General features: G+C 40.4%; 1 protein-coding gene across 4 annotated transcripts in view; it reads left to right on the forward strand.

Annotated features, from left to right (window-relative positions):
- The window catches only part of prlr (prolactin receptor), a 196,911-nt gene extending 179,251 nt beyond the window's left edge, over positions 1-17,660 (forward strand). For all 4 annotated transcript variants that reach the window (XM_062972495.1, XM_003224267.4, XM_062972494.1 and 1 more), the window contains 5 exons: positions 668-834; positions 2,564-2,705; positions 4,342-4,441; positions 5,603-5,672; positions 6,662-17,660. In XM_062972495.1, the coding sequence (XP_062828565.1) occupies positions 668-834; positions 2,564-2,705; positions 4,342-4,441; positions 5,603-5,672; positions 6,662-7,678 (1,496 nt within the window). In that variant the 3' untranslated portion in view covers positions 7,679-17,660. The remainder of the gene's footprint in view (positions 1-667; positions 835-2,563; positions 2,706-4,341; positions 4,442-5,602; positions 5,673-6,661) is intronic.
- The last annotated feature ends 2,611 nt before the right edge of the window (positions 17,661-20,271 follow it).

The raw sequence follows: 20,271 nt of genomic DNA on the forward strand, positions 1-20,271 counted from the left end.
GATATGATGTCTAACTTTAAGATGTCCGTTAACAGTTTCCCAACCTCAGAGCCACAAGTACTGTTGGGCTTCAACTCCCATTATCCCCAGTCTGCATGGAGAATAATCAAAAGTGATGGGAGTTGTTGTTAAATAACATCTGAGAACCCACATTGGATACAAACTAAAGAGCACTAACCAATATGTAAAAAACAAGTTGGTCCTCTATATATCCACAGATCTCCATCCATGGATTCAGCAGTCTTTTGAAGGCAGCCATAAGGCTGCTGTAGCCCTCAATGAAAATGAATATGACACCCCTAGTTTAGGCTAAAATCGGCCCCATTGACATGATGCCACACACTGTCATTGCCTAAGAGCAGGGCTGGATTGCATATTTTGCCAGGGAATAAATATTCCAGTCTTAAATATTTATGTGGTCCAGTTTTCTCTATTTACAAAGTATAGTCTGAGGTTGCTGGCACTGTTTCCAAGTTGTTTTTATGTTCAGTTTTGAGGACAAGCCTCTTCGCTAAGTGTCATAAAGTTCAGCGGACAGCTCTAGTAATATATTGTGGTGGGTGCAGTGGTGAAGAGCTATCATTGACCCTTTGCGTGAAGAGAAAGGTATTTTTTTTCATTTACAAAATTTTGAAAGGTATAAATATCCAGTCCTTCCTTTTTTCAGTTCAGCCAGATCCTCCAGAAAACCTGTCTCTGGAATTTGAGAAAAAAGTGTATGGGGAGTATCTCTTGTTGAAATGGTCTCCACCGTTGCTGGGTGATCTCAGATCCGGCTGGCTCACCCTTGACTATGAGTTGCGCATAAAACCAGAAGAAGGGCAAGTGTGGGAGGTGAGAAGAAGCTCTTGGTTGACAAATGTTCTGTGCTTCATTAGGGATTACATCACAAAACACTATAACAAAGGAACACTCATGAGAAATTGTCCTTTGCTATCCTGGTGGGCAGTGCACCAGCTGTGACCTTCATGTCTGTTTTTGTAATCACTACCTCTAAATCTGTATTGCTACAATTTCATGAGAAATAGCATTACCAAATATTGGTTGCAAAACCATTTATTTATTCATTTGTTTTACCCCCCCCCCCCCACCACCACCACCACTACCACCATCTTTCAACCAGGTTTGGGATGTAAGGCAAATTCCAGCTTAATTTTAAAGATTCCAATAAAATCACCATAAATCTGTTTAAATATGAGTTAAAACAATTTCAAAACACACAATTAATAATCCATAATCAGTAAAAACCATAAAATACATGGAAGCAATTTCTGACAGCAAGTCTATCTTTACCTGTCAGAAATATGGAGAGAATGAAACTTGTTTGGAAGCAAATTCCATATTTGTAGAGCAAATCTGTGGCGTGACCAGTAGCGCAGCGGGTTAAACCCAGCTCCTGCCAACCTAGCAGTTCAAAAACAGGCAAATGTGAGTAGATCAATAGGTACCGCTTTGGTGGGAAGATAACAGCGCTCCATGCAGTCATGCCGGCCACATGACCTTGGAGGTGTCTACGGACAACGGCGTCTCTTCGGCTTAGAAATGGAGATGAGCACCAACCCCCAGAGTTGGACACGACTAGACTTAACGTCAGGGGAAAACCTTTACCTTTACCCAGAGCAGATAACAAGAAGGTCTTATCTCGTGTTTCAAGAGGGTTTTCACAGATTTCTAATACAATCCACCCTCTACATTTGCAAGCTTAACTTTTGTAGATTTGATTAATCTCTAGGTCTTCCAGGGAAACTCTAAGTTCAACATCCGCCAGAAGTTGAGCATACAGTCATACCACAGCACCAAAAGATTCCTGGAGAGAACACTTCTCTATGAATCTCTTGATCCTTCAGTGTGATTCTATTTCTGTGATCAACAGAAATTGACCACAGCATTGCCCTAGAGGACCAAAATATTTCTAGAGAGATATTTAAATTTTTACAAATAGTAGTAAAGTAAAGGTTTTCCTCTGACATTAAGTCTAGTCATGTCCAACTCTGGGGGTTGGTGCTCATCTCCATTTCTAAGTCGAAGAGCTGGCGTTGTCCCTAGACACCTCCAAGATCATGTGGCTAGCATGAGTGCATGGAGCTCCTTTACTTTCCCGCCGGAGCGGTACCTATTGATCTACTCACATTTGCATGTTTTTGAACTGCTAGGTTGGCAGAAGCTGGGGCTAACAGCCGAGAGCTCACCCCACTCCCTGGATTTGAACCACTGACCTTTCAGTCAGCTAGTTCAGCAGCTCAGCAGTTTAACATACTGCGCCACTTGGGGCTCCAAAAGTGTAGTTTGTTTATTTATGTTTTTCCCACCGCCATGGGTGCCCTGCACCCCTTAATCTCCACCTATTGTACTTCCTTATTGTTGTCAGTTGATTCTATTGATTGATCCCCAAGTTCCATGTTTATGGGAAAAGAAAGAAAAAGAAAATGGTCCTTCTGTGATTTGTCTGCATTACTGAATAATGATCTGAAACAACATTGTGCCCCCATAGTAATCACAAGGAATTATTCATTATTGCTATTGTTATAATGTACTTCCCCTCCCATTCTTTCCATATTTCCAGAAAATATTTGTTGGACATAGAACAACTTACAAGATGTACAGTTTAAATCCAGGAGAAAGATATGTTGCCCAAGTCCGCTGCAGGTCTGACCATGGCTTGTGGAGTGACTGGAGTCCCAAAAGTTACATTAAGCTCCAAAAAGGTGAGAGTGGTGCTTGATCTGTCTCTCCTTAGTTAGTAATGCCAGCCATGCAGCTTAATTTAAAGCTTAGAAAAATGTATCGTAAGCAACATATTCCTTACCACTAACAAAAGAGGCATCTATAACCTTCTCTAGTAAACTGTGTCGTGTTGTGATTTGCCTTCCCTGTGATTCCATTGTATGAGGATATAGTTTCTTCATCAATATTTATTTAATGGGTTTGCCATTATCTTCCTCTTTGCCCGAAAGAGCGTGACTTGCCCAAGGCACGTCTTTGAGATTTCTATGGCCGAGCAGGGATTTGAACCCTGGGTCTACCAGAGTCCTAGCCCAGCACTCAAACCACTACTCCATGTTGGCTCTTATAATTGTAACATAATAAAAGATATAATGATAACAACTGTATTTTAGTTAATTTTCTAGTTATGACGTGAAAGAGGATTCACTTTGAAGGTGTGTTTTGTGTTACTTCTCAACAAAGAGAAAACAGGTTATTAATTTTAAAATTTCAAACATAGTAAGTCAATAACTCTAAGAGGTAAGAGTTTCAAACTGCCAATGTGACATCCAGGCCCAGATCCGAGTCCAAGACCTCAAACATGCTGTGAATCTGAAAGCTCAATACAAGTACAGCCAGTCCCCAAGTTACGAAGAAGATAAATTCTGTAGGTTTGTTCTTAAGAACAAGTACATTTTTAAAGTATAACTCCATATAGATATAGATATAGATATAGATATGAGAGAGTGTGCTTTGGATAGCATATGGAAGGGTGCACACCTGTGGTGTTTGTTTTGCTGTCTATGCCCCTGTTCAGAAGATTTCACCTCACTTTCTATCCTTATGATAATTGGATTTTGAAAAAATAGCTTGTTGTAAAAACAAGGATTGGTAATAAAGCTTTAGTGGAGGCACCTTTTCCCTATAATAAATCTATCAGGAATGAATTTCCCTTACAAGAGGTAGATTTCTCTCATTTCCTGTTGTCTCACCTCCTTAACTATGAGTCATCTGTAATCAGGATGTGTGTAACTCAGGGATTGCCTGTAATTACTTTAAAAGTTTTGAGCTTGTTATTTATGCTCCATTTTTCTAAATTATAACCAAAGCTATAGAAAGAACAAAACAATGCAAAAGATAACCACATTAAGACATCAATAGGAAGATATCAGTAGTATGGATGTAAAATTTAACATGTTTTGTTTTAGGATTGGTCACTAGAAAGTAAAGCCTGTTTTAAATTGGAAGTCCTGTTGCTGAATCACTTATCCGTGTGAAAATCTTGTTGTGAGAGTGGAAACTTAAAAATTGTTCATATTTTGCAGGGTGATTGTGAGAATCAGAGGAATGGATTCTGTAAGCGCCTTAGAGGAAAGATGGGATGGCACTGTCATCAATATATATCAATTTTGGCAATAACTTGAATTTAACTGTGGAGAAATGAAGTATAAGAGATATTGGGAAACTTAGCTGAAATCTTGCAAATTAGCCAGTTGTAAAAAAAATTAGGGTGTTCAGTACATCTTAAATTATCCTTGGGTTACTGTGGAGATAAAATGGCAGGAGATGCTCAATTAAAATGTAATACACTGAAATGCAACATCAGATATAAGATCGCCTTATTTTTTTTTCTCCTAGACGTCAGAGTGAAGGATATACTTGTTTGGATCTTTGTGGCTTGTTTATCGTTTGCTGTGTGTTTGATCATGGTCTGCACTCTTGCTCTGAAAAGAACTAAGTAAGTTGCCACTTTTGACATTTTGCAAAATGTGTACAAACAATGGAACTGGTTCTTTTTTTAAAAAAAAAAAATGTTTTTTATGTGGATGCACAAAACCATGGCTAATAACAAATCGCATACCATAGAGTTGCACTGAGGACACAGAAATATGGGACTCATATTATACCTGTATATAAATAGCAGCTACAATGAGGGAGAAAGCCATCAGAATGAAAGCTGCCTTCTAGCGGCAAATAGACTCTAGTGTATCTTTAGGCAACTGTTTCCAGGTCTGCAGCATAAAGAGTGGATATAAGAAAACCCTCTCCTTGGACCCTGTTGTCCCAATCCCGATTCACTCATTCTTTCTCTCAATCTTTCTCTGCTTCTCTTTCTCACCCTTCACACATACTTCTTCACATATTATCAGCCTGCAATCCCAAGCAGCCCTGGCAAATATATGGTGATGAATGCTAGGGATTGCAGTCTAACAACAATTGGAGAGTCACACACTTCCCACCCTTGCTTTAAAGGCATACACACATTAACTTCCATTGTGAGGCCTGCTATATAAAGCAAAGGCAGTATCTCTGTACACACGTACACAAATATTAGGCTTCAGTGCAGAATTCATCAGTATCTGCTGCCCAGAAACCTTTAAACTGAAGGTGCCAGAGACTGAACCTGGGGCCTTCCCGGCACAAAACATGCATGCATTGCTTCTGATTCTGAGCTTTGCTCTCCTGCTACTTAGCAACCTGGGATTTCTTTCCTGCTGCTGTGGAAACATGAGAGCCGTTCTGTTCACAAAGAAAATGCATACAAAAGCTCAGGAAGCAGGAGAAATTTTCTCTGGCCTGGAGGTTTTTAAAACTCGGAAACACTGGGCCACCATAGATGGATGAATGAATGCGTAGAAGCTCGGAATAGAGATTTGCAATCAAACATATCCAGAAAGTGCCAGACTGTGGAAGGCTGCTCAAAGGTATTCCAAAATAGTTATTCAAAATTATTAGAAAAGACAACAATTAAATCCTGCTGCAGCTCAAGACCTGGAGATCTATTTCAGCACTACATGCATACAAGAATAATTGGGATGGTGGGAGGGGGGAACTAAGTGCAAATCAAATTTCTTGCCTTCATGTTTTTTTTTTCTCGTATCTTGTTTTCCCTTTCCAGCATGGTGGCCCGGATTCTGCCACCCATTCCACGTCCGAAAATTAAAGGCTTTGATGCTCAGCTATTAGAGGTGAGCCTTTGTGCATTCATTGAAAGCATGGATAGTATCTCCTTTGCATTTGGTGACAAAAACATTGAGAATTCAAAGTTGGAAATATTAAACACTTCCAAAGTGTGAAAGCTTCTGCTGTAGCCCAATTGCCCGAATTGAAAGCAAAACAAAATCTGATTTTACTCTTGGGTTCTAATCTACACAATAATGATATGGTTTGTCCTTGAAGTTAGAAATATTCTTCCCCTAAAAGCCAGTTTTAGGAGGGAAGAGGCTTTAGTCCTTTGATCTCCTGTCTTCCTCTTTAAGATCACAGTCTGTGTATAATATTTGCTTACAGAAAAAAGCTACTAATGGGAGCATCCAAAAACTATGCAAATACAATAAAGCTAAGGGACCTGATATGACTCAGAAGTGAAACAGTGAGATGAAATAAAGCATCATCTGTGGTTTTTTTGTGAAAGAAAAGTCTTGCATTCTGTAACGTAATCAGAGCCAGGTATAATTTGAACCTCAGAAAGACCATTGGTTCTTTTATCACAGTGGTGATGGATTTATAACCTTTCAGATGTCATAGGAATTCAGCTTCCACAGCCTTAGAAAGAATGGCTAGTGGTTCATTCATGGGGTGATGAGAGTTGTCTTAACAAAAAAAATTGCCCTTTTTGATAGTAGCATCAGCAAAAAATGTCACTAGTAGTTGTTAAAACTATGAAAGAAAAAGGAGGGACATCTCAGGATGCTAAAGAGATGGTCTTTTATTTGCTTAAAAGCTCAACATGGTTCTACCTCTAGCACTTACCTGCCCCAGAATGTGTTACTCTTTTGGGTAATCCTGAGCTGTGGTCTATAAAGGTTTATACTGTAAGAAAGTAGTATGTTGTATAGTCCAACAAGCTGCACTCTGTACCACTGTTGTGTCTGCTGCAGTTTTGGGTGTAATAAAATAGGTTAATTCAACTATTCTAGTCATCCCTCACCATCACTGTATGTGTGTTTTCCTTCAGGCGGGGAAAACTGAAGAATTGCTGAGTGCCCTGGATTGCCATGGTTTCCCTCCAACGTCAGATTATGATGACCTGCTGGTGGAATTTTTGGAAGTAGACGACAGCGAAGACCAGCAACTGATGCCAAGTCAAGAGAAGAAGTATCCCAATTCCACGCACCAGGATACAGACAGCGATTCGGGGCGAGGAAGTTGTGAGAGCCCTTCTCTATTATCAGAGAAGCGCAAAGATGCCAGAAATCCAGCTGAACTGAAAACACTGGATATCGAAGGTGTGCAAAAGAACGCTGGTATAAAAAGCACACCAGAAACCTCAAATATAGACTGTGAAGGACAGCTTCCCTGGTCCAGCAGTGGTGGACCACAGGCATCCACATGGCCAGGGCCTCAGCTGCCAAACTATCAGACTCCTAATTGTTTCAATAAGGAAATCACAGATGTGTGTAAAATAGCACTCAGTGCCATTAATGGAAACAGGTCACCTGTTTTGATGGAGAGTGAAAATACACTCCATCATTCCCAACATCCGAAAACCACAGAAACAATTAGCAAAGGAGCACCAACCAGGTTGGAGGATGGGACAAACTTGCCCTTAAATGTTCATGGTGACCAAAGGGCCTTGTGGTTATTCCCTCCGGTGAGGTTGCCTTCTTCATCTATAAAGCCAATGGACTATGTAGAAGTCCACAAAGTCAACCATGATGGAGTGCTGGCTGTTTTTCCAAAGCAGAAAGAAAATGCTCACAAAGCTGAGAAGAGTCCTGCTGCCAGAGATACAAATGAATACACCAAGGTTTCAACAGTTGCAGACAACCATATTTTGGTGTTATTTCCTGATCCCAAAATGGAGGCCTTGCCTTCTTTTCAGGAAACGCCAAAGGAACCCAGCCAGATATATTCACAAAGCCAAGCAGAGAAAAGTATGGGCTATTGTCTCTCAGCTCCAAATGCATTCAAAATGCAGAGTGGTGGACTGGACTACATGGATCCAAATAATTTTATGCCCACTTTTAATTAATTGAAAACTTTACAGTCCACTTCAGGTAACACTACAAGTAAAGTAGATGGAACAAAATTGGTCAAATATCTGATTAAGCTCAGTTGTTGTAGCGCATACCTTTTTATGCTTTATGCTCAATCATGTAAGAATATGCTGATAGCTTACAGATGTGTTTTTATTCTATCTCTGGTTTTTCAGAGCTACATTTCTAAAGAGTAACTTGCAGGAATTTAAAAGTACATGATGTAGACACATACAACTGATACCAGTTTGTGATATGTTATTACAGAGCTGACGCAATGTGTGACAAAAACAACCTCAGATCTTTTTCAAATGTTTGTTGAGAAATTCAGGCTGTATTTCTTTTTTAAAAAAATTGAAAAACTATATGGCAGTCAGATTCTTTAACTACACCAACAGTATCTTAAGATATTTTTCACGTGTGTTCTACAAGTATTGTAAATTGTAAACTTTACAATACAAGTGTGATAGAGTGTGCCACTCCAGTGCATAGCTTGTGAAAGTTACATTTTGAACCAGCATTCTCAAAAGCCCCAGTGGTCATGCTGGCCAGGGGATTCTGGGAGTTGTACAAGATGTTTCACACTGCTCCAGTAGAGAGGATATATGCTTTGTGTGCAACTAATCATGGTTTTGGGTGGGGAGATGTTTTCTTCATGTGAACTGAGCCATAGTAATGCAGAACATACGCAGGACTTCGTGTCCACTCCGTGCTGCCTCTGGTCTTCAAGAACATTCCTGTCCAAAGTGCCACAAATCTACTTCATTCACTGCCAGTTGTGCAATTAGTGTCAGGCCTGGCTGCTGATATGAGGGGACCTTCTGCATGGAGCTGGATGCTGGCTTCTTTATACTGGCGGAACCCATTCCAGTGTTAGCAAACTGGTGGCCAATCTGCTCTTTCACTTCTTTATTCCTATTTACATGGAGAGTGAACAAGGCCTGCCAGAGAAGAGGAATGGTGGCAACTCTCCTTTAGCAAGGACCAGGAAGCCACCATTGTAATGACACACAATGCACCAGGCCAAAAAAGTCTGGTGGGATGGACGTCTATGGAAATGATGGGTAAAACTCTTGGCATAACATTATTCTGGGATATAGTGAGAGATTTCAGTGGCAGCCACATTCCCTGCTTATCAGTGGTATACTGGAATTGGGGAGTCAGGATAGTACAGTGTAGATTGACCATGGAGTTGGGTTGGAGAACCTAGAGATTCCTATAGGGATGCCTTCCCGGTTGTTGACCATTGAGTTGTACAGAGGGACCGAGATCTTCCAGCACAACTCCATGGTTGACTTCCTTGAGGGGTGTGCTCTTACCCAAAGTTGACCATGGAATCTCTAGGTCCTCCAGCCACAACTCCATGGCCAGTTTATTAGTGGGGTGCATTCTCAGCAGATGTTGAGTATAATGCTGTACTGGAGGACCTAGAGATTCCTGGAGGGATATTCTCCATCCCCCATTTGTTAACCATCAAGCTGTACTGGAAAATCTAGGTCCTCCAGCACAACTCCATGGTCAACGTCCCAGAGGGCAGAGCTCTTATTGGAAGCTGACCAGGGAATCTAAATCCTTCAACACACTCTAGGGTCAACTCCCTAGAGGGGTGGGCTCTCATTAGAGGTTGACTATGGAGTTGTGCTGGAGAACCTAACACACACACCATATTAATCAAATCCACAAAAAAATAAAATCTGCGAAAGTGAAACCTGCAAATATGGAGGAACAAGAGACCCACTCTAGCTGATGACGGCTTTCCCTTTTGCTGATGGTGGACCTGGTCAGTGCCATTGCTTGACCACCCATGTTCTACATACTTAGTTGGAGATTCAGTAAAATTAACCAAATATTGCATTCAAAAAAGTTAAATATATGAGAGGGAAACATACAGACACTTGCATGATAATTGTTGGTGGTGTTCATGCAGTTTTTCTGACATGCCTCTAGTGAAAGGCTAATGCAGGTTTTTCTGTTAGATTTTTTCCTGGTATTTGTATTTTTAAATTTAAAAACCCCTAGTTCTGTGGGTGAAAAAAGTATTATACCAAAGATCTTTTATCAGATCTGATATATTTAAAACATTCCTGAAATGAGAGGGGGAATCTGCTATACTGGTTTTCCTTCTTTGTTTCTGTATGGTAAATTATTTTGTAGCAGAACCTGTGGCCTTCCACATATTAGACTACAACTCCAGAAGCCTTAGTCAGCAGGGCCAGAGAATACAAGTGCTGGGAGTTGCAGTCCAACCTCTGGAGGACCACATGTTGTCCATTAGCCTTTACATCTAGCGACCAATAATACTTGTATTAGCTGGTCGACTGATACAGCATTGGGGTGAGGAATTTTTTTCTATTCTTACAGTGATCTGAATTACCCCTCAGCAGGATTCAATTTATACTGCCTTATTGTACATAGTAAAAGGTATAATACGTACAAGCCCTGTGTATTTTTGCAAAGTATTTTTCTATTAAAAATAAATGTATTTTCTGATTTCCCAGAGGTATGTACTTAACGAAAGGTTTTACTGCCTCATTTCTTGCTGTTCTGTGAACAATGCAGGTGATGAGAGAGGAAGATGCACTTTCTGTAATGAAACTGTGTGTAGGGGGGTAATGCTGAATATGTGACAGGTTGTGTTTCTTAAAAGTCTTCAACTTTTCCTCCAGTATCATAGAATCACAGAATTGGAAGAGACCGCAAGGACCATATAGTCCAAGCCCCTGCCATGCAGGAACACACAATCAAAGCACTCTCAACAGATGGACATCCATCCTCTGTTAACCCCCAACCCCACCCCATCCATGTGAGCCGCCCTGAGTCCCCTCGGGTGAGAAGGGCGAGGTATAAATGTTGTAAATAAATAAATAAATAAATCCACCCCCAAAAAGAAGGAAACTCAGGCAGCGTGTTTCACTGTCAAGCAGCTTTTACCATTAAGAGATTCCTCCCAATGTTTACGTGGAATCTCATTTCTTGTAGTTTGAATCCTTTTCCCCATGTCATAATCTCTGGAGCAACAGGAGGAAAAACCTTGCTCCACATTCAACACTTCTTTTTGTATGTTTAAATACCACTATCATGTTTCCCCTTAACCAACTCTTCTCCAAACTAGACATACTCCATTAGCTGGTCCTGTAGGTGATGCTTTCCAGACCTTGTACAGTTTGGTCACCCTCCTCCAGGCAGAGTCCAGATTGTCAATTTCCTTCTTGAATGTTATGCTATTCCAGGCAAGGTCTGACCAAACAGAATAGAGTGGTACTATTAGTTCTCTCAGTGTAGACACTATATTCCTATAGATGCAGCTTAGAATCACATTGGCTTTTTTAGCTGCCACATCAACCTGCCGATTCATGTTCCTTGTGTGGCCTACTACTATGCCTACTAAGGCTCACGCTGCAATGTAATGTTGTCAAGCCAGATGTCACCCATCCCATTTTGTCAGTTTTGACCGAGCTCTCCAATCTACTAAAGGTAATTTAAAAAATCTGATCCTGTCCTCTGGCCTAATTTGGTGTCATCTGTAAATGTGATAACCATGCTTTCTATTCTGTCATAAAAGTCGTTGAGTAACACTGAGCCCAGGACAGAATCAGTGGCACCACACCAGTCAGTTCTCTCCAGGATGAAGAAGAGTCATCGGTGAGCACCTCCTGGGTTCAACCGGCCAATTACAAATACATCTAACAAATGTCATTGTCTAGCCCATATTTGACCATCTTGTTTGCAAGAATATCATAGGGGGACTTTGTCAGAGGCCTTACTGAAATCAAGATATGCTACATTCACAGCATTCCCTTCATCTACCAAATTTGTAACTCTGTCAAAAAGAAAGAAAGATAAGATTAGTCTGACATGACTTGCTTTTCATCAACTCACGTTCATTTTTTAATGACCATGGCATTCCTTTCTAAGTCTGTTTAATTATCTGATCTGGAATCTTTCCTGGAATGGATGTCAGGCTGAATGGTTTAGGTCCTCTTTTACTCCCATCTCTCATTTGCCCTCTTTCCAATCTGCTGGAACTTCTCCTATTCTCCAGGAATTCTCAAAGATGATTGCCAGCAGTTCTGAAATTACTTCTGCCAGTTCTTTTAATACCTTTGGATGTAATCCATCTGGTCCTGGAGACTTGAATTCATTTAGAGTATCCAGGTATTCCAATACTACCTCTTTACTTATTCTGTGCTGCATTCCCTCCACTGCGTCATCTACTCCATTTTCCCCAGGTCATATATTTGTATACATTTTTCAAGGGACTTGCTCTCTCAGTGCAGCTCTTATACACATTTACAGGATAACATTGAAATCAGTTGTCTTTGCAATGCCAAGTGCATTCAGCTTATACCATAGAGGTGCACAGATAAACCATGCTCTTCTGTGTCCATGTCTGTCGTAGAGTATCACAACTATAGAGAAATTTATGTCCAGTAGCACTAGAAATTCTAGCTGAATGTCTGCCTCTCTAGGGTTTTTTTGTTCTATACAATACTTACTATGCTATTTAAGTCTATACCAGACATAGAAAAACTTCAATTTCTGTCGGAACCAGGATTCTGGACTATCAAAGCTTTTGTTCTGACTCTGCAAGGCTCAACCTATGTTCTTGTATCTGGACATGTTTAATTCAGCTCTTGCCAAACCAGTGATCATTGTTGAAAAAGGCAATGCTTAGCTCTACTCAGATGTCATTGTATTTGAATTCCTACAATTGACTACATTCACTTTGCTGGTGGTAATCTGTTTCTTGCCCACTAAGGAAAATGGAAAATAGTTCTGTGTCAAAACAATTCTTTACAATAGTTAAAATTAAGAAGATTTGTTAAATGTACACTAGCTAAGTATGTGGTAACCACTTTCAATTGCCATCATTAAAGGACGTCTTGGAACAGTACCATTTGTTCAGTAAAATTCACAAACAGCAAAGAGCAAGCCTCATTTGGGCTAAATATTAAATATAAATAAATTATTCTCCTGAGGTATTGCTGACACTCGTGGTTGTGTGCTTATTTCCAATATTTTCCAATACTGCTATCTGTTAATTTGTATGCAGTAGAAACCTATGAGTTTCCCTATACCCATTTTCTACTGATGATATTAATTAAAAACTGTGGTATTTGGGATCCCAATACTGATGATGTTGAATAGGAGTTGAAGATTTTTTGTTCTTTATGCTGTGATATAATTTTCCAGAATTAATAGCAATTTTTGAATGTTTAATTTTTATTCCTTATACAAAGCAAGTCTGCCTTTTCCAGCAGAATTGCCAAGTAACAAATTATGCCTTGAATTTGTTGGTATGTTTTTGTGCAGCTACTCATATGCAACCATTTTTAATATTATTCTGTGTATCAGTAATGACCACTTGTTAAAATCCCATTTGCAGCTTTTCCCCGCTAAGCTATTTATTTAGGGAAAATAAATAGCTTTTTATTTTCTCTCTATTATGCATTTAAATCTAACACACACCCATTGGCTGCCATTTTAAACGTATCTGATTCATGTAGTGAGTCCTATAGAACACAATGGGATTTACTTGGACTGATACGTGTGAACAAGGATAGTCATTTTCCATTCGACCTACATCATATGTGAGTGCTGTGTAGGAAAACAAAAACTAACTAAATTTATGTTTGCTGCAAAGCTATAAAGCTGTGCAATGGGACAGGTGTGATGGAGCAGGCTTGTTTGTTTTTCATACTACCTCACATTTATTTTCCCCTTTAAAATCAGATAGAAAGTGTGTGTGTGTGTGTGTGTGTGTGTGTGTGTGTGATTGACTGAAGAATGGAGATGTCAAAATATTGATTATTTTAAAAGAAGCTAATTGAATCCTTTACAACTGCCTTGATATGTGACAGAGGGATGTTTAAGGAGGTAGACAATCATTTTCAGTAGTGAATTTTACACCCCAGATACCTTGTATTTATCTATGTATGAAGCCCTCTTCAGAATTTTTAAATGCATGCCGGTAGCAGTAGAAATGTGCATAAGCGGCTTCTCTAAATTTACCGTAAGCCTGTTTGGACACAACTGCATGCAGAGAGAGTACTCTCCATGCAATCAGGAACCTTGCCTTTGCTTATTGCTTTCACTTCAAATTTGGATATAATGTGTTTGTTTGTTTGTATGTGTGTGTGTGTGTGTAAATTGTGCAATTGTTCTTTGCTCCTTAATTGCCAGACTGATCTGGGGACTATTTAGGTCATGTGAAGGGATTAGAGGCTCACAAAGGGCAGAATCATTGCTGCCAAACCAGGCAGCATTGAGGCAGTCATGTGTTCCAGTGAAATAGAAAGGGGTTGCCACAGCCAAGCATTCAGTATTTTCTGATCAAATACTGACTGAATCTGAGAAAACAGGAAATTTTAAATTCGGTCCGGCTCCCAGCAGAATCTGCTTGATCCTTTTAGATCTTGGGAAGATTAGATTTTGGTTCACAGCTTCCAGGACATCCTATTACAAGCATGGCTACTAAAAGAAGTAGTTGAAAAAGATTTCCAAAATCTGCTTCTATCCAGAATGGCCTTTGGGCTTTCTCTACAGCCCAATAACACTTTGCCAGGACTCCAGCTATTCTAACTTGGTTCAATCAACCAATCTTTTACATCTGAAGTTGGCCAACTTAGTGAAGAGAGTTTAGCAAAAATATTGATAGATAGAAAGAAAAGACTCCTCCTAATTTTTGCATTTACACCCCTATGATATGTACCCTAGAAAAGGGGCCATTTTCCCTTCCTCTGTTCTTTTTAAGGCTGCTAAACATAGTCCTCAAAGAGTACTTTAACATGTGTGATTAACATCTGCCTATAATGTGAACTGAATTACTTACATGAATCTAAATCAGATCTATACAACTTTGTGATAACACAGTCTGTTCACGATGGATGCAGGTAGTGCTGGCCCTTTCACCAGACACAATGAGGTACTTAACTAGTTCTAGCCAGAGAAAAACGTTAATTCCTTGCCCGATTCTTGCTCTGTTTTACTACCAAATATGTGTAAAAGTGTTTTTAGGATTTTCTGACTTAGGTGCCAAAGCCATATGTTTGGTATTTTGCCTCTCATCATGGAAAAGGTTCTGGTTGCCTGAGTGGTCCTCCTTCCAAGTTAATAGCCAATGGGGGCTTTATGAATCTGCTACAGTGGAGTCTCACTTATCCAACATAAACGGGCCGGCAGAATGTTGGATAAGCGAAAATATTGGACAATAAGGAAGGATTAAGGAAAGCCTTAATCAAATTATGTTATGATTTTACAAATTAAGCATCAAAACATGTTTTACAACAAATTGACAGAAAAAGCAGTTCAGTACTCGGTAACATTATGTAGTAATTACCGTATTTACGAATTTAGTACCAAAACATCGCAATGTATTGAAAACATTGACTACAAAAACACTTACTGCATCGGATAAAACAGAACAGTGGATAAGCAAAGGTTGGATAAGTGAGACTCTACTGTATTTTAAATGCCACTCTAGGGCTGCCAAAAATGGATGGGGTTGCCAAGCTACTAATAGGCTACTATATGTACCTTGGTGACAAGTTTTAGGAGGCCTGTGCCATAATGTATGTGTGCTTTCTCTTTCTCTGTATTTTGACATGCATTAATAATTCCCCTTTTTTTATAAACTTGGAAGCACAAATTAGTTTTTTGGTGTCGTGTGAAAATACCGAAGATACAGGCAAGACCTCTAAGAGTTCTTTCCATAGGAGAAAATAAAATGAAAATAATTATTGGCCAGACATTATTCCAGGTCTAAACAATACATGATCCATCAACCTAAAGGCAAGTTACCTGCAGTACTGGTGATGCCTTTGTTTTTGTATGTATTTGTGGATGACAAAACTAGGAAGTTGATAAATTACATCTGCTCAAAATGTGCGAAAATCAGGTTGTATTTACTCTGTCATTGCATCTCATCTAGATTTACATAAATGATGACACAATGGGAGGAAAACCTCACTCCTAGGTTCTTGAATATGCTTCTGTGCCACAGAAATTGCATTTCTCATCACTGGGTATTTAATTGCTCTTTTAATCTAACCGTTTGTTTCTGAATAAGAAATGGCAAGCCATGAGTTACAATGTTAAGACATTTCTAACAAGGTTCGCAGTATTGGTACTTTGTTACAGATTCTTTCTATTTTTGGAAAACATTCTGTACTCTTCACTATTGCAAAAGGTGATATTTGTTTTTGTAGGGTTATCAAAAGTCTACACATAATATTTGATGTTCAGTATTGCTAAGAAATGGGCGACAATGTACATCTGAAATCTCACTGCATACTTTGTGGCAGAACTGAACGAGGTGGAGTGAGATGGCCATCTCAGGCCACCAGTTTGGGTGCATTGAAAGGGCAACAAACAGCTGCCTATCATTGCTGTTATTTTGTGGAATCTTGTGCCTCCCGTTCCAGAACAATAGCTATGGATTTGGTGTCCTTTGGTTCCTTTGGGTGCCACTTTCTGCCCCAGATCAGGCAGCAAAGTGTCTCGGGTCAGCCCTGTTTTGAAACTTTCTCTTGCTCACTTTCTTCTAGTGAGCCGCAAATATGGAAGAAGACTACAGATTTATATTTTCCTACAGGTCGTGTGATTCATACAGTCCTCTATAGATGATTTCTCACCAGATGATCTTTTGTCAGTAAAGTATTTCTTAGTAAAGTATTTTTGAACCCCAAATGTACTAATCAACTGAAACTTTTTGAATCAGGTGCATTTAATATATATTTAGAATAGGCATTCACTGCTCCCTCAGGTCATGAAAGAGGTTTGGTGGTCACAGTATGTGCTTTTCTTTGCCAATGTTTAGCATTTTTGTGGTTGGCTGGTTGGGTTTTTTGGGTAATTGGCCACTGGAGAGTAAACATGGGCTCGGTTTGGAAGTTTGCTGAATTAAGTACAGTAGAGTCTCACTTATCCAACATAAATGGGCTGGCAGAACCTTGGATAACCAAATATCTTGGATAATAAGGAGGGATTAAGGAAAAGACTATTAAACATCAAATTAGGTTATGATTTTACAAATTAAGCACCAAAACATCATGTTATACAACAAATTTGACAGAAAAGTAGTTCAATATGTAGTAATTACTGTATTTATGAATTTAGCACCAAAATATCATGATATATTGAAAACGTTGACTACAAAAATGCCTTGGATAATCCAGAACCTTGGATAAGCGAGTTTTGGATAAGTGAGACTCTACTGTAGTAACATTCTACATTTGGCCTATTTATTGAAAATTTCAACTACAAACATGCGTTGGATAATCCAGAATGTTGGATAAGCGAGTGTTGGATAAGTGAGACTCTACTGTATCTCCATTCTAGAGGAAAACATGGTAGATGGATCCCCTTGAACCTTTAGTTTGAAAACCACACATATGCCATGTATTTCACTTGAAGAAAGAGGCAGAATTCAAGCTGTTTGGTTAGGTTCATGCATTACTAGTAGGATAGTCCATTTTTCATTTGCTTATGTGACTGATACATTTTTTTCTTTTAGAAACAAATGTACTGTCTGTTTTTTGTTTAACAGATCAAGAAATATTCCAGTTCACAGAGATTCATTTTCTTTTTGTGAATGATTTGGATCCCCAGTTTTATGGGTGAAGCTATTGGACCTTGGTTGAAAATCAGTTGCATTTAATATATTGATTTGAGAACACTGGGATAAAATTAAAAGCTCAGGAATCTTTTATTGTTCGTTAAATGTGTCTGGAGGACGAATTGTTTTGTTGGAAGACAGTGGGGGAAATTTTGCGTTGAATAACTTATTGTTGCTTTAAATAATGTCTGCCACTGGTTTCACTGTCTTGATCAATATTGTTATTGTGTATGTACTTTTCTGTCACAGCCCTGTCCATCTTTTTCCTGGTTGTTTTCCTTTTTGTTAGTGGTTGGGACGAGAAAGCTTTATATTGTGTTATCCAACAAAAAGAAATAAAATATTTCTTGAGCAAAAGACAACTATGGACTTTTAATTTCAGATTAAGCAATGTTAAATAGACATATTATTACAAATAATAGTATACTTTATTTATATTCCACTCTATCTCCCCGAGGGGACTCAGAGCGGATTACAGGGCACTTAGAGCCCCTGGGGTGCAGTGGGTTAAACCCTTGTGCTGGCAGGACTGCTGACCTGAAGTTTGGGTTGCTGACCTGAAGATTGCCGATTTGAATCCAATGAGAGTGCAGATGAGCTCCCTCTGTCAGCTCCAGCTCCCCATGCGGGGACATGAGAGAAGCCTCCCACAAGGATGGTCAAAAATCAAAACATCCAGGCGTCCCCTGGGCAACGTCCTTGCAGACGGCCAATTCTCTCACACCAGTAACGACTTGCAGTTTCTCAAGTCGCTCCTGATACCAAAAAAAGGGTACATATATGGCAAACATTCAATGACATACAAGTGACACCAGAGTGATCTATTGCAGCAGGCTGCTCACCAGCCTACGCCACAGCGTAGTTTTTAAAGGTTAAGGTTGATAGCTGCGTAATTGTTAAAGAAATGTCACCCCAACTGGGTCTTGGGGAAGTTGAAGGAGGTCTGTGTTAAGTGGGTCCCGAGGAAATTGCACACAAGGAAAACTACACCTCCTAGACTTTCATAGCATTGAGCCTTGGCAGTCAAAGTAGGGTCACATTGCATCAATTCTACAGAGGAGATGCACACTAAGATATCCCATGTAACGTGATTTTTGTTCTTGGGTTATTAATGCAATTTCCTAATTGGTTCCATCATAAAAACATGGATAAGATGTATTAAACTTCAAAACTTTGTTTTTGCGGGACATCCTGCAGCACATTTTGTTATAGTTTGTCAATAAATACCTCGTCTAGTCTCAGCCAATTCAACATAGTTTGTGGCAGCCACAAAAAAGGTTTCTGGAGTATAACAACTACTTCCAAGGTAAGTACTGCACAATTAAACAGAAAATAATACTTTCAAACCAGGAACAGATTTTTTTCCAAAATTTGCTACACAGTGTTAGGAATCATTGAGTTGGAAGAGGCACCCAAGGGCTTTCCAGTTCAATCTCCATTCTGCCATGCAGGGAGACACAAAGCATTCATAGAATCATAGAGTCGGAAGAGACCTCATGGGCCATCCAGTCCAATCCCCTGTCAAGGAGCAGGAAAATCACATTCAAAGCACCCCTGACAAATGGCCATCCAGTCTCTGCTTAAAAGCCTCCAAAGAAGGAGCATCTACTACACTACGGGGCAGAGAGTTCCACTTCTGAACAGCTCTCACAGTGAGGAAGTTCTTCCTGATGTTCAGGTGGAATCTCCTTTCCTGTAGTTTGAAGCCATTGTTCCGTGTCCTAGTCTGCAGGGCAGCAGAAAACAAGCTTGCTCCCTCCTCCCTACGACTTCCCCTCACATATTTGTACATGGCTATCATGTCTCCTCTTAGCCTTCTCTTCTGCAGGCTAAACATGCCTAGTTCTTTAAGACGCTCCTCATAGGGCTTGTTCTCCAGACCCTTGATCATTTTAGTTGCCCTCCTCTGGACACATTCCAGCTTGTCAACATCTCCCTTCAACTGCGGTGCCCAAAATTGGACACAGTATTCCAGGTGTGGCCTGACCAAGGCAGAATAGAGGGGGAGTATGACTTCCGTGGATCTAGACCAGGTATGGGCAAACTTTTTTGTCTTGGGGTCACATTATGGGCCCAGCTAGGAGGGCTGGGCCGAGAAAGAGGGTAGCCAGGTATACACTGGGTGAGATGGTCCTGGGAGGGGGAGGGCCTGGGAGAGAGCAAGTCCAGGAGCGGGTGGGTCATTCTCAGGTTGTCCTCCTGGCATAAGGGCGGGGCTGCTCCCCCCATCCTTATGCCAGGAGAAAAAGAAGACATGTGTCGACTGCTCCAGTCTTCCTCCCCAATACTCCCTCGATCTTTGGGCTGTGCTCTGTGCCGGGAGGAGGGCAAGACAGGAGACATCTGAGAGCACTTTGGAGGGTTCTCAACCGCTGAGTGCCTTTCACAAGCCGTCCTCCCAGCATAAGGTCAGAGCTGCTCACACCCTCCAGAGCGCCTTCCTCCCCCATTGTTTCTGCATAAGGATGTGGCGTGCCACCACAGCTTTCTGCCAACAGAACAGGGAAAATGAGGAGGGCCTGAGGCAGGGCCGTAGCCAGAAAAAAAATTGGTTTTTTTATTTTTATTTTGGGGGGGGGGGGATTGAACCCATAACCCCCCTCCCTAACCCCAGCTACAGGCCTGTCAATATCTGCTTGAGATAGTGACTGGAGGGACTCTTAATTTTTTTGCGTTTCATAGACTTAGCATGGGGATTTGGTTAACAACTTAGAATTCATGAGTAAACCAGGTTTTTTTTAATTTAACTTGAAAAATTTCGGGGGGGAGGGGGTTGAACTCCTAACACCCCCCCCCCCCCCCGGCTACAGGCCTGGCCTGAGGTAAGTGCTTTGGGGGCTGCATCTGGCCCCTGGGCCTTATAGATTGCCCATGCCTGATCTAGACACTAAAAGTAAAGGTAAAGGTTTCCCCTGACGTTAAGTCCAATTGTGACCAACTCTGGGGGTTGGTGCTCATTTCCATTGCTAAGCT

Source organism: Anolis carolinensis, chromosome 2 (genome assembly GCF_035594765.1).
Source record: "Anolis carolinensis isolate JA03-04 chromosome 2, rAnoCar3.1.pri, whole genome shotgun sequence".
Classification (NCBI taxonomy): Eukaryota; Metazoa; Chordata; class Lepidosauria; order Squamata; family Dactyloidae; genus Anolis; species Anolis carolinensis.